Source organism: Arachis ipaensis, chromosome B3 (genome assembly GCF_059453495.1).
Source record: "Arachis ipaensis isolate K30076 ecotype BB chromosome B3, ASM5945349v1, whole genome shotgun sequence".
Classification (NCBI taxonomy): Eukaryota; Viridiplantae; Streptophyta; class Magnoliopsida; order Fabales; family Fabaceae; genus Arachis; species Arachis ipaensis.
This window is the reverse complement of record NC_142438.1, coordinates 36977505-36992883: the sequence shown is the minus strand read 5'-3', so window position 1 is coordinate 36992883 and position 15379 is coordinate 36977505. Positions and strand designations below refer to the sequence as shown.

The 15379-nt window shown below is 38.8% G+C and overlaps 1 protein-coding gene across 1 annotated transcript; it reads right to left on the bottom strand.

Annotated features, from left to right (window-relative positions):
- Positions 1–643: 643 nt before the first annotated feature.
- Positions 644–2861, bottom strand: LOC107632939 (protein NRT1/ PTR FAMILY 1.2-like). Its single transcript, XM_088509789.1, has 4 exons — positions 2569–2861; positions 2263–2480; positions 1635–2179; positions 644–1562 (listed from the first exon to the last, which is right to left on the bottom strand). The coding sequence occupies exons 1-4, from the start codon at positions 2651–2653 to the stop codon at positions 698–700; spliced, it is 1713 nt and encodes a 570-aa protein (XP_088365915.1). The 5' UTR covers positions 2654–2861; the 3' UTR covers positions 644–697.
- Positions 2862–15379: the final 12518 nt, after the last annotated feature.

The following is a 15379-nucleotide window of genomic DNA, read 5'->3' as shown; positions in this document are numbered from 1 at the left end:
CTATTTATTAGACTCGAACCCAGCCCTAAACCCGATGAAACTTATACACTTTCGGGCCACGAATATACCGAGTAAATATCGGATGAAAACCGTGCCGTTAACATTACATTACCTTGATACCTTCTTATAAGTTAGCATATGAAAATATCCAAATTTCAAAGACTCCAACCATTATTTGACATGGTAAAATTCACTTAGATAATTATAACAAGAACTAACTCTTCTCTAAAATTAAAGTATAACCATAATCAATACTAATATTGTCTAATAACACCAAATATTTAAATCAATACAAATAACACAATATTATGCATTAGTCTAAAATCTTATGCATTTTAAATATAAAACATTAATTTATAGTCTTATAATAACTAATAACACAAAATATTAAGGTTTACAATACTTAAATTCCACATAAGAAGAGCCATCATCTATCACTAATAACACAAAATATTAATTGTAAATGATGACCGGGCCACCGGGCCGAGTTCGGGTGACTCGAGCCATGACCCCGAACCCGACCCGAAATAATGACTGGGTCTATTTTTGAGACCCTTACCCGGCTCTAAACCCGGTGAAATCACACCAAATTAACCCCTAAAGTGTTCGGATCCGAGCCGAATGTTCGGGTCGGGCCGGGCCATGCACACCCCTAGTTAAAAAAGTAGTACGAGTTTAAGTAGTTCAATTTGAATCCTCAAATTTTGTGTATGCCATGATCAGCCTCTTGTTCATCATCCCAATTATTAATATCTTGAGTATTCCCATAAATCCAACTACATAAAAGAAAGTACAAGACATTAATAAAACTTAGAATAGAGAGCAGCGCATAGTAATAATCATAGTATCCTCTGTTAAGATTGGTCGATAACCAACTCACTCCATTTGATCTCCTTGTTCCAACATTCACAACCTTAACAATGATGCTGGCTACAAGGTTCCCCATCCCTAATCCAAGGTAGAAGAGTGCAACAGCAATGCTTGACATTGTTTTAGGGAACTGAGAGTAATAGAATTCTATCTGTCCAATCGCATTAAGAGCCTCAGCTAAACCAGTTAAGCAATACTGCGGAACAAGCCACATTGCAGACATGTGAACCACACCTTTTGGGTTGTCTATGAACCCTTCTTTTATGGCTTCGTTCCTTCTCTTCCTCTCTACCAATGCTGCAACTACCATGGCCAAACATGAGAGTACTAACCCTGCTCCCATTCTATGCTTCAATGTCAGTCCTCTTGATTTCAGCAAGGGAATTAGGAGGCGGTCGTAGATGGCAACCCATATGGTTAAAGAGAGGATCAAGAAGACACTGAAGCTAGTTGGTGGAAGCTCTAATCCAAAGAGGTGGCGGTCCATGCTGCCTGCTTGGACCACAGAGAAACTGTGCTGGGAGATGATGGTGGCAAGGATGATTCCGGTGGACCACATGGGAAGCACTTTGATAATTGCTTTCAACTCTTCCACTTGTCTCACTGTGCATAGATTCCATGGATCAACCGGAATTCCATCAGAGTCCAACTCTCTCTCTCTGTTCTTGATCATGCAAGCCTTGTTCAGGTACCTACATTCATAGGTTCTATTGTATTAATGTAAAGGGTGATAACATACATCTATGGAACTAGAAATCAGTTACCTTGCTTTATTTGTTGGTTCAACGAGATTTGATCCATTTTTGAAATACCAACTGGTTTCAGAATTGTTAGGAGGCAAGGCCAAGTGTCTGTTTTTCCAAGCTGCGGCAATCACTTGTGCAAATCCTGTGAATAAACTCTTATTTGGTTTCACTTTGACATACAAGAGAGAACCCAAGAAGAACACTGTTGCTGAAACTATCATTAGCCCTACAGGAATCCCAAAACCTACAATCCATCCATATTTGGCTTGAATGTACACAATGAATATCACTGCCACCATCACTGATATTCCAACCGAAACATAGTACCAATTGAAGAAGCTCTTCATATTCCTCTCATTTTGAGGGTTCTCAGGGTGGTTGATTTGATCAGCACCAAAGGCTATGGAGCATGGCCTAATGCCACCAGCTCCTATAGCTGTTAAAGCAAGGGAAGAGATAAGAAGCAGCAGTTGAGGTGGCGTCGGAGTTGGACATGGCTGCGCGTGACACTCCGGAGGCCTTGCACTCCGTATGATTGCAGTAAGCCACAACACAACTAGGCCCTAAAATTGATCACAATTAATAATTAGTCAGTTTTGAAGTATAGAAATTAGAAACTAATGAATGATGGCGTTAGTTATCTTACAAGAAGCTCCATGACAGTTCCTCCTGCAATAACACGAAATCTTCCAAGGAGAGAATCAGAAAGAAAAGCGCCAAAGATAGGCATGAAATTGGACATGGCATTCCACAGGAATATAATGATAGCTCCGGTTGCAGGATCAAAATGATACTCATACAGTAAGTACAATATCATATTTATATGCAGACCTACACTTGCAACATTTTCGAAGGTCTCATTTGCTGAAAGAAAAAGAAGAGAAAAAGTTGGAAATCGCATATTTACTACTGATGTGTGTGTGCATAAGTAGAAACAGGTGTATGATATCACCTATGATAAAAGGCATGGTTCGAACGCCACCCTTTTTGCTTGTAAGTTGTTGGGTGGATTTCTCTTCATCAATTGAAATCTCCATGCTAAAGCTACTTGTGCTAGACACCCTCAAAAGTTATACACACAACGTTACTGATGTTTAATTGCTGCAGTACAATAGCTTTACATATGGACAAGAAGTAGCTCTTGTGTGGCACGCTAGAATCTATGTTGGCCTTAGTTATAATCTTAATTCTTGATGAAAGAATATTGGACAACAATATTGTTAACTATGTAGCATTTTTCCTGAATTTTTTTTGCCGCCTTGGGAAGGCTCATAGATGAGAGGCAATATATATTGGCTGGAATAAATGAATGAATACCTGTATAAGACGAGGGCTAGGAGGTGACTAGATTTTGTGATTTGTAACTATAAATTAGTTATCATTAATATTTTTAATGATGTGAGATTATATCTAATAGTGTAAAATTACTCACTTTTTTTTTCTGGTTAAATGTTGGCCAAATTTTAATAAAAATATTAGCCTCCTAGACTTTTTGTACCTATAATTTAGTTAGCTAAAAGAAGACACTAATGTGTTAACGCGTAATAGTTACATGAAAATTGCTTGAGTATTATTAGAATTTTTTGTTTTTGCCATCACTTTTAATTATCAATTCAATTTCTTTGATTTAATAATTTAACAATCGAAAATATCTAATAACAAAAACAAATTAACCAAAAATAAGTTAGAATTTATCTTATTTAATATTTATTAATTATTTACATAATTAATATATGTTAAATAAAATAAATTTTAAATATTTTTTTTATTTTTTAACATTATTATTTAATAGCATACTTTTAGTCTATATTTTTTAAATATTAATAATTAATTAATAATAAAAAATAATAAATTTTAATCATCTTCTAATCTCCCTCCAATTACATCTACTAAATAAAATCAAACACCACCAGGAAAGAAGCACATATTTCTCTCACGTAAAACATCCTAAGGGTTTAGATGTGCTTTTCTCGTTTTTTGTCCAAGGATCGAGATACTCGTGCCATTTACTTACTTTTGCCATTCTATTTGGTGATGAATTACAGGGTATTATGAAGCCAATGATTTTTGTTGGCAAACGGAAGAGAGTTGTTATTAAGAGTATTGGAATATTTCTATACAAATTGAAATTTTTATTTTACTTGATTAAGAATGTTACAAAGGTTACAAATTAAATTAGATAACTAATTAAATAAAAGGTGTTGGTACAACAAAATGGATTTTACTAGATTCTTGACGTTTAACGCTGCTATTCGGCGTTTAGCGCCAGGAGTGTGACACAAGAAGAGTTGGCTACTGGCACTTTGGCGTTTAGTACCATTTCTGGGCGTTTAGCGTCAGGTGCACAATGTAAAAAGAATTCATCGTTGTCACTCTGGCGTTTAGTGTCGGGATATTCTAAACAAAAAAAGGGAGTTGGCGTTTAGCGCCGGACCACTGGCGTTTAGTGCCAGTAATACAACAAAGCAAGTTGGGCGCTAAACGCCACATCACCGGTGTTTAGCACCGGGTTAGCTGCGCCTAATGCCTCTGACAATTTGGATTTAATGTCGGTAAAGAAATTTTTATAAAAATATAATCGCGTTGCAAGTATAGTTTCTAAACTAACAGAGAATCCTTTCGTACAAAAAATGGTACCGTTGCCGGGGAATTGCAAATGTGTACCTTATTATTGGTTATTGTAAATATTTTATTTTGCTTATTTATTTGTTTTTATTTTTTTTTGTTTTTAATTTTTATTAGTTACTATGAGTTCTCACCCCCTTCGCTTTGAGTTTGGTTCCAATGTTGTCGCAAGGAATGGAAATTATAACAGGAACATGCATCAAGGTCAAAACAATCAGAGATGGACAGAGCCATGAGGATATGATCAACCCTTTAGGCAACAACACCTTCCAAACTACCGTGGACGACGACCATTCAACAATGCATGTCGAGACAACAGTTATGGTGGACCCTTTCGTGACAACCAACACCCACCAAATTACTACAGTCAAGAGCCATTCCAAGGTGCATACCAAGATGATAGATATGGTGGACTCCCTTGTAGTTACCAACAAGCCCATCATACGCCTATAACCCAGCTTTTCAACATAGCTTTGAACCACCATACTCACAAGTCCCCTACTACCATTCACCTCCATATGACCTTAACCCATATCCACCCCAATTTCAATCCAATTACTCCCAAGAACCACCACTTCCCTATGCACCATGTCCATATCCATCGACCCAAGAATCAAGAGAGCAACTAAAAAAAAACAGTGAAAAAATTCCATGCAACCCTTCAACAACTGGAGCAAGCAATCAATCGATTACCTTCCCGACGTTCGGACACTCAAGGAACCCCCATGGCTTCATGTGGACAATCTAATGAAGAACGTAGCATGAAGGAGATACTAGAAACTCCAATGGACAGTAAGGAGCATGACTTTGTACTGGAACAAGTGGAAGAAGCTGAAATTATCGAAGAAGAAGAATTGGTTGAAGACTTAGGAGATGCTGAACCTCCATGGGAATCCAGAATTGTGGAGAATTCCATCGAAGAATTTGCAATTGATGCTAAAGAGGATAGTGCACAGCCCCCAAAGCAGATATCTTATGAAGAACTGGACGGAACAACTCAAGAAGCGAGTTTCCTTGATAATGATAATCACAAGTCAAGTTCTCCTAGTAATGAACTTGCATCCGCAAGTGAATTCTTTGAGACTGAAGAATCTTCCCCAAGTAAATACGAAGATGATACGGAGGTAGACTTCTCTCAACCTCCAAATTATGACTTGAGTGATGAGGAAGATATCGAAGACTTTGATCAAGACGTGGTTGCAGTTGAAAAAGTTTGCAAAGAAGTGGAAGAATTCACGGAAGAATACAAGGGAGCAGAGCTTGCAAGACCACTGGAAGTACCTATCCCAAGGCCACTACCACTCAATACAAATTTCAAGTGGGTAAAATCTTTAACCTTTATCTTTACTTTTCCACTTGAATATGGTTTGCTTGAAACAGATGGCCAGCTTAGAGCTCTTTGTGGCTTTAAGAGTAAAAGGGAAATGGTTCGTGCTCAGAGCTGGTATGCAAAATTCAATAAGGTTCCACGCTTCACTTTGAAGTGTAGGGATTGGTTTCGAGTTCGATTGAATGGGACTCGGAAGATGTTTGGTCATCTTGGTGAGAATACAACTTCCAAACCGCCCGGCTAGAAAAATATAGATCGAGACAAAGGCGGATATAAAAGCAAGGTTTGGGATCCTGGAATCTATTCTGACATTCAACACCCAAGGAACCTGAACACCTGTTTGAATTTACTCAAAGGATTTAATATGCCTAGTTTGGGACCCCATAGGCTATTGGAATTCCAAACACTGGTGGAGATTTTTGGATGAATTCAAGCACAAACTACCATAGCAGGAAGCTCAACAAATGTCCAACTTAAGGACTTTAACTAAAAGTGCTAGGTGGGAGACAACCCACCATGGTATGATCATTCTTTTTCTTCAATTTTGATTTTATTTCGTTTTGTTTGTTTTTTAGTTTTATTTTATTCTATTTACATCGAACCTGGAATTATTCATAGCATCCACACTATCAGTACATTTTGCATCCTGCATAAAAAAAAGCACCCCACGCGTGCGATGGGCCACGCGTGGGCGTCGAGTCAAAATCGGCGTCACAAATCCAATGCCCAGAAAGTTGGGCTAGAATCGTGCGGCTGTGGTGCATTAAGCACAATTTGGGCCACGCGATCATGTCAGTGACACGAATGCGTCACTTTCACTTCACACACACCACACGAAAACGTAGGCGACGCGTACGCGTCGTATGGAAATCATTGCCCCCTGATTGGAAACAGAGAGTTGCGCCAAAACGACGCTGGAATTGTGCGTTTAGCACAATTCTGAGCAACGCGTACGCGTGCCCCATGCGTACGCGTCACCTTCATTATCCACCAATCATGCGATCGCGTCATTGACGCATTCGCGTCATTCCCTTTTCGCCCTAAACACGCGATCGCGCGCCCCACGCGTTCGCGTGGATTTAAATACCCTAACCCCAACCCACGCGAAACCCTACCCCTTTCGCGTCCCCAAAACCCCTCCCTGCCCTTCTGCACTCTCTCTTCTCCTTTCTCCCAACCACCATATCACCACCACCTCTCACCGAGCCGCCCCACCATCGCCGACCAGAACCACCGTGGCACCCTCGCCGGAACCACCCCTTCCCTTCTTCCTCCTTCTTCCTCCACTCCACTACCCTACTCCCCCACCGCCGCGCCGCCCCGTCCCCAAGCCGCCCAGCGCCGCCGTCACCTCCCAGGACCTCCGCGCGCCACCACGCCCCAACCCCCTCCTCCCTCCCCTTCTTCTTCCCTTTTTCTTCCCCTTTCACCCTGAACCACCACATAGCCACCACTGCCTCCACCGAACCGCCGCCACACCACCTCTCAGCGCCGTCACGTCACTGCCACCACCAACACCATCTTTCTGCGCCCTAATTCTGTTCCTCTGCCTACCAGGTTCCGCCAAACACTGAATACTTTTTCCCGTTAATTAGTTAGTTAGTTTTTTTATTTTTGTTGAAATTAGGATAGTTAGAGATGCATGATCGTAGTTGATTTTAGGTGGTTAGGTACCTAGGATGTGGTTAGTGGATTTAGGCATGATAATTGCACCGTTCTTGTTAATTGATTAATCTGTTTTGCAATTTCGAATATGTTGTGATGATGATGTTGTTCATATGCTATCCCTTACTATTCTTTGATGCAGATTGAGTTTGTTTCATTTGAATTCATATGCATTACTATTTGTTACTCTTTCCTGCACTATTTTATTATCATATGAACTGGTTTTTGCTGTTGTTTATTACCCGAGAATGTCCAATTTTTAGACGAAATGCTGCCCAAATTTTTTCAGCATATTATCTCACTCCACTACCATTCATGAATTCGTTTTGGAACTTTCTAATTTTGCACTAAATGGTTTTAACCAAAGCAATTCATGAATGCACGGGCCAGCTTTCTCATTCTTTCTGATTCCCTTATTTGATTAAATCAAATTATTGATGATTTCACTTTGAATTTTCAATTCTTTTCCATGATTAATCATCAATAATCTACAATTTTTACTTGAATTTGAGTTACTTGTTTTTAAATTTGTGCAATTTTAGTTATTGGGAACCACAACACCATGCCACTTACTTTAATTTCATTTTTAACTCTTAACCATTTTTAACTTCCTAACTTCTTAGTTTTCAACTAACCACTGTCAAACCACTTCAAGGCATGTTTAGTGTTGTTCCTAATTAACAAACAATTCCGCACATCAAAGTTTTAGGATTGTTATTTTTCTACTCCAACTTTTAACTTGCCCACAATCCAAAATTTTACTTCAATTCAACTCAATTCATGCTTATATTGCCACTTTATTCCTCTTTTGCCCCTCTATGTTTCTATTAATATATTCCTAATTGCTTACCTATTTTCCTGCTTTAATTCTTAAACTGTATCCTGGAATTTCTGCTTTTCGGGATGTCTGACCCTAAAAGTAAAGGCAAGGGTAAAGCAACCACTGGCAAAAGGAAAAGAGGAGAATTCTCTTTCTCTATTTTGGATATCCTCCATGACGATTCTTGGCAGGAGAATAACTTTACCCCGCAGGAAAAGGCTGATCAGATACTGTGAGCTAAAGTATCCAGTTTTTGCCACTTCCAGAAACCTATACCTGGAAAGGAACCTCAAAATTCCAGAAGAACTCAAACAATACACTTCAGAACAAAATTAAACAGAGAGGCTGGTTCTTCTTGGAAAGGAACTTGACTGAAGTCAACTCATCCTGGGTCAGAGAATTCTACTGTAAGTACTTCAAAACATCCCTGGATGCAGTCCAACTCAGAGGCAAGCTGATACTAGTTACTGAGGAAGCTATTAAAGAAATCCTCCAACTTCAGCCTAAGTCAGATCAGCCAGATGGTTACCAAAAGGCTGATGAGGATATGAGATTCATGAGATTTGACTGGGACGCAGTCAAGAGAACCATAGCTCTTGATCCTACTGTCCCATGGGTCATGAGCAAGTCCACAGTGGCCCCAAAAGGAATAAAGATTATCTACCTGAATGATGAGGCTCGGCTTTGGCAGCAAATTTTGAGTAACTACGTGATGCCGAGCACTCATGAGACGGAGGTGCCAGCTACTATGATTATCCTCATATGGTGTGTGATGGAGGAAAATGACTTATACCTGCCCTGCTTTATTCGGTATTACATGGCCAGAGTCCATGTCAGAGGCACCCTCCCTTTTTCATATTTGATCACTCAGTTAGGCCGTTGAGCTGAGGTGCCCTGGGAGCTGGCAGATGAGAAGCCAATCGATGCAGACTGCAAGAAGATTATCCCTCACAGCAGGAAGTTCCAGGCTTTAGGCTACAGACCTCCATTTCTCACTGCCTCTGCTGAGGCAGCTACATCTTCTGCTGCCCCTTCAGCATCCCCTGCTGCACCTGCCACCACTACTGCACCTGCACCTGCTTCAGAGCCCATTTACCACCTCGTGCATCGCCTATTTGACCGGTTAGACCAGATGAAGCGCCGCAACCAGCGGCGATATGAGAGATCTGAGCATCGCAACAAGCAACGCTATGAGCACTTAAAGTTGATGATCCGATCTTGTGACGCTATGAGCACTTAAAGTTGATGATCCAATATGGCCACCACGACATCCTCTCCGAGCCTGACACCCCTTCTGAGCCATCTGAGGAGGAGGCAGACGATCATGAGGAGGAGGCACATGCAGAGGTTGAGCAGGCAGGACCTGAGCAGGCTGTGCCACATCATGAGGAGGATCCCATCAGATACAGCCGGCTGATCCAGAGATCCCTCTGCAGACAGAGCCTCCACTTCAGCAGGCAGACCCTCCGACACTCATTGAGACTGCAGACCCTCAGCCCACCATTGAGACACCAGCAGCACATCCTTCCGGAGATGACACTTCTTCACACCCAGCTTGAGTGAGCATCGAGGACGATGCTATTATTTAAGTGTGGGGAGGTCGCCATCTCCGGCAAACTTTATTTTGGTGAACCACTTTTCAGACTCTCTTTTATCCTATTTTGTTTATTTTCTGTATTTTTATTTTTATTTTATCTTATCTTATTTATCTTTCAGTACTTGCACATTTTTCTGTATTTTTACTTTATTTCTGCATTTTGCACTTTGGTTTATATATATATATATATACCCTTACCTTTACGTTGGCCCCATTACAATCTTGAAAAAGACCTCATGATATTTGTATGTATACATTATATATTTGTTGATTCATTAGATGAAGAACAAAGTTTTAGAAAGCAAGAATAGAAAAGAATATAGTGATTAACCCCAAACACTGAGTGAATAGAGAGTAAACACAAATCCAGTGAGGGTTCAAAAGCTCATCTCCATATATCCAGATTTAATTATTTAATTGTCTTGCAAGTTTGTGAAATATTTTTAACCCAACTCAATTATGAAAATGCTTTAACATGATTTAGGTTTGGCTATGCATATATGATTCCTCGAAAATATGAATCAAATTAACCACATGTAAGCTCTATATATATATAGGTGGATAATAATTAGAATTGCATGATTCATGTAGGTAGCTTGCATTTAGAATAGATTGCATTGTATAAAATTCTACCATTCTACCTTCATTTCTTTCTCTTGGATTTAGCATGAGGACATGCTATTGTTTAAGTGTGGGGAGGTTGATAAACCCATATTTTATGATGTATCTTGTGCTCAATTTAAGTGTTTTTATCAGTTCTTCACCCACTTATTCATATGAATTCCATGGTTTTACTTTTCCTTCCTTATTTTATGATATATGTGAAAACATGTTTCCTATACTTTAAAATTATTAAAATTTAATTATCCCTTATTACCATTCGATGCCGTGATTTGTGTGTTAAGTATTTTCAGGCTTCATAGAGTAGGAATGGCTTAGAAGACAGAAAGGAAACATACAAAAATGGAAGGAAAGCATAAAAATGGAGTTTTGAAGAAAAGGCAGCGACACGAACGCATGGACGACGCGGACGCGTGCCTAGCGCAAAATGGCAGCGACACGGATGCGTGACCTACGCGAACGCGTGCCTTAGGCAGAATGCAAATGACGCCTACGCGTGACTGATGCGTACGCGTGACAAGGAAAAACTCCAGACCACGCGAACGCGTGACCCACGCGCTCGCGTGACAGACGTCACATACAGGAATCTGCAGAAAACGCCCCCAGCGATTTTTGGACCCCTTTTTGGCCCAGATCTAAGCCAGAAACACAGAATATAAGCCAGAGAATAGAGGAATAAAAAAGGAGAGACATATACAACATTCATAATACACAATTTTAGGATTTAGATGTAGTTTTTAGAGAGAGAGGCTCTCTCCTCTCTCTTAGGTTTTAGGAATTAGGATTCCTCTTATTTTATGGTTATTTCTTCAATCACAGGTTCAATATTCCTTTGACTTATTTTCTACTTTTATTTATTCTATTACTTTAATTGTTATTTATCTTTTCAATTTGGTTTATGAACTTTTCATGTTAAGATTTGAATATTCTATTTAATGCAAATTGAGGTATTTCAGATTTATGATTGTTTTATTCTATTTATGATGCTTTCAATTTAATTTAGATTTTCCTCTTTTTGGTTTTGATTAAGTAATTGGTAACGCTTGAGTTATCAAACTCAGCAGTTGATTGGAAATTAGGATTGCTGATTGATTTGGATCCCTCTAAAGCTAGTCTTTCCATAGGAGTTGACTAGGACTGAGGAATCAAGTTAATTAGTCCACTTGACTTACCTTTATTTAGTAAGGGTCAACTAAGTGGGAGCAAAATCTAATTCTCATCACACCTGATAAGGATAACTAGGATAGGATTTCCAGTTCTTATACCTTGCCAAGAGTTTTCTTTATAATTATTAATTTACTTTTCTTGCCATTTAAATTACTTGTTCATTATTTCAAAAATCCAAAAATACACCTTTTTCCATAACCAATAATAAATCATACTTCCCTGCAATTTCTTGAGATACGACCCGAAGTTTAAATACTTCGGTTATAAATTTTATTGGGTTTTGTTACTTGTGACAACCAAACTTTTGTACGAAAGGATTCTCTGTTGGTTTAGAAACTATACTTGCAACGCAATTATATTTCTTATAAAAATTCTTTACCGACATATAAAAATTTTTTAAGCACTAAGAAAAACATGGTACCTGGAGGATATCTACCAATCTTTATTGGACCATGAACTCTATCCCTGGTGCCTAAGTAATAGATGCCACCAATAGTGTTTATGCCCAAAGTACGAGGGTCTTTTCTTTAGAATTGATAATCTACTCCTAAGGCTCCTTTAGGAAGGTCATGTAGTTATTCAGCAAGGCCAAAAGGGGCATTAGAAAAAGAAGAAAATTTAAATGTTTTCATAAAGTTATTTGTCTGCACAAAAGGGTCTCGACTTAAGGCTTTAAAATAGCGATCAAGATATCTATGGAAGTGTGCTTTCTTTTTTATTTTTCCATACCTCTTTGGCCTGGATGAAAATGTACCTTACGTTTCGAAAATGTCATTATACCTTATAATATTTCTCAAAGGCAACAATTTCTTTGATGTGCTCACCTTTGATTTTTCTTCGATGCAGCAGCAGTCTGTGCATGAGGAAGAACGAAGTTAGAAAGAGCTTGCTCAACTGAATAGGGCGTTGAGAAATATAATAGTTCGACCACCATTTGTGAAAATCAAGGGTTAAAAGGAAGCAGAATTTGAGATAAAATCTTTGGTATTAGGTAGTTACTCTTTGATGATTTATATCCAAAATTTGGTCGAATTCTTTCAAATCCAACATTTCATAATTAATTATCTGAGCTTTAGCTTCAAGAGAACGTGGGGAAGGTAGTGGTTGCGCAAGAGCAAATTGCATCGACACATATTGTGAAAAATATGTGACAAGTTTCTTTTTAAGAGTCATGGTCGACTCACGAGGAAGTCCTACGAGAAGAACTTGAGGAGTAAGGGTTTTTGCCCATAGTTCATCAAGAGCCTCTTGATTCTCAGGTTTGAGGCTTGTGAGAGAATGAAGATAGCCTATTTTACTTTTTCGACAGGCTAGAGGATTCGGATGATAGGTCGAGTCATCATTGTTTTAACATTAAGAAGAAGTTTAATGAAATGCAAAAAGCATCAATGGATGACATGCCTTTCGGTTTCAACAAGTAAGAGAAGAAAGTCGAATACCTTTAAGTGAAGTTTTTGGGAATTCAGAAGGGGCAATAAATTGAGGCTCGAACATATACTTGAGCCATAAATTGACAACCCAGAGGGGGCCAAATGGATTGATTGATAATTTTCCTCGTCGAATTTCACTAACTACCAAAAAAAGAGTCTTATAGAATTAACTTAAGATAAGAGAAGGAAGATTGATGTATTTTTTGTGATGAAACATGATAGCTAATGAGAGGTAATTGCTTTTCTGGATTTAAATTAATTTTGGGCAGAAGACAAAAGCATTAAGCCATAAAAGCAAAAAGGCAATATGTTCACTGTCGGTAATGGGATCCTCATCGAAACTCATATTATTTTGAATAAAACCCGACACAAACATCGAGTCAAAATTATATCAAAGACTTCTTCAGGACATGGGGATGTCCAACAAACATCTTCCCCATCAGGAGATAGGTCAGTCAAGGCTAAAATCTCCATAAAGGTCGAGCCCATCATCCCATAAGGGAAATGAAAATTGTTTGTGGCTGGACACTAAAAATACAAACTGGCCCCAAGTAAAGGAGTTGTATAGGATAAGTCATAAGTGGCTAGTCGAAGGGCAAACACGATACCTAGAGACTTCCATAGGGGCTTGTAAGAAGGAGAAATCCTTGAGATCCAAGTTGAAAATAATGAGCTCGACTCCTTAGGGGGAGTAATCCTAACAGGCAAAGTATATGGCTTTTATGCTTTTACAAAAAATTAAAGGAAGGTGATCAGGGAAAGATAGAAAGAAAGCAGATATCGACTCAATTTTTTCCAAGGTCGAGATGGGACCTAGGTATTAATATATGACATTGGAAACTTAAAAGGGGAGAAGTACTTGGCTACACCATAAGGCAGTGGTCTCTATGTCAGGATTAGGAATCCTTAAGGTTTCATTATCATTATAAAATTGTGACACATTGGTCATTAGAGGTGGAGGATTTATGACATGAATGTTGTCATCATCCTCTTGAGATGAAGAAGAAGGAACAACAGTTGTAGCATGGTGCGGATTTTACAAACCACAAACTACTGGCAAGTGCACCAAGTCGTATCAAGTAATACCACGGGAGTGGGTTATTGTTCTCACGAGGATTAACGAATTAAGCAAGCAATAGTCAATCGATTATTCTAATCAGACGATCAAATTTAAGGGTTTCAAAAGAAATTGCATAAAAATAGTAAATTGAGTAAAAGCAAGGCGTAAGTTATTGAGAAAGAAATATGGTTCAAAAGAGTTAAGGTTTTAGAGATGTTGAAACTTTAGGAAAAACGTTTTTCACTTTTCACCTTGATCAAGCAAAGATGTATCTATGGCAAATCATAAGTAATCAAATTCCAATTTCTTGATAATTTAATTTTTCTAATCCTAATCAATTATCAATTCTTTGATTAATTAATTGTGACAAGAGGTTAAGAGTGTTCACTGATTTAAAAAACACACAATTCTCAAGAGCTAAACATGGTTGCTTCTATGTCACTTATCAAGTCCAAGTTCAAAACCTAAGAATCATGAGAAGAAGTTTTCAAGCTTAATTCAATTAATTAACTTTTCCAATATATTAAGAGAATTCAAGTCAGAAAAGAATTGCTTTCCAACGCATTCAAATCCTTTGGATGAAGAAAAAAATTTCTTAAGAAAACATCAATGCATTAATCAAGATAGAAAAGTTATAATATTAGTCTATAGGAATCAACAGGGCTTCTAATCTTAACCAAGGAGATTAGTGGCTCATGCTTCAAAATAAAAAACAGAGTATGAAAAATGACAAAAGGTCCGAAGGTCCTCTCAAAGTTTTTCAAAGAACCTTATATACTCAACCTAAAACAAACCTAATCATTAAATTTAATTTTAATTCAAAACAAAATCAAATCTAATCAAATCTTCTGCCTTCAATCTTCAGTTTTGTGTCTCCTCTTTAAAGCTTTAGTGGTCCCAATTTTTGGCATTCTTAGTGGGCCTGGAGAGTTGTAACATGACTTGTGGAGGCTGGGCCAAGGGCGTGTCAAACGCCACTCCATGGCGTGTAAAACAACACACTTTTTTCTTCCCTGGGAGCACTTATCATTTGGCGTGTAACACGCCCTTTGTGTGGCATGTGAAATGCCACTCCTTTGTGGTCTCTGGAGCTCCCTCTCTCTTGGCGTGTGACACGCTCTTGTTGTGATGTATGGCATACCAAATAGTGCCTTGAAGTGGTCTTCTAGAAAGTTGGTCTAGCGTGTAACGCCGTCTCTCGGCGTGTGAAACGCCACAAAGAAATGAAGTCTTCGAAGGTGTTATATTGGCGTGCGACACACCCCATGTGTGGCGTGTAAAATGCCCATGAAATGCACAAAAAGGAGCCTTGAAGGCGTGTAAAACTTGCATGCCCATAGTCATTCGCATGCGAAACGCCAACTATTCCTGGGGGTCATGCGTACGCATCCCTGCAAAAATCTCCATGCGTACGCATGAATATTCAATTTTCCAGTTTTTGTGCATAT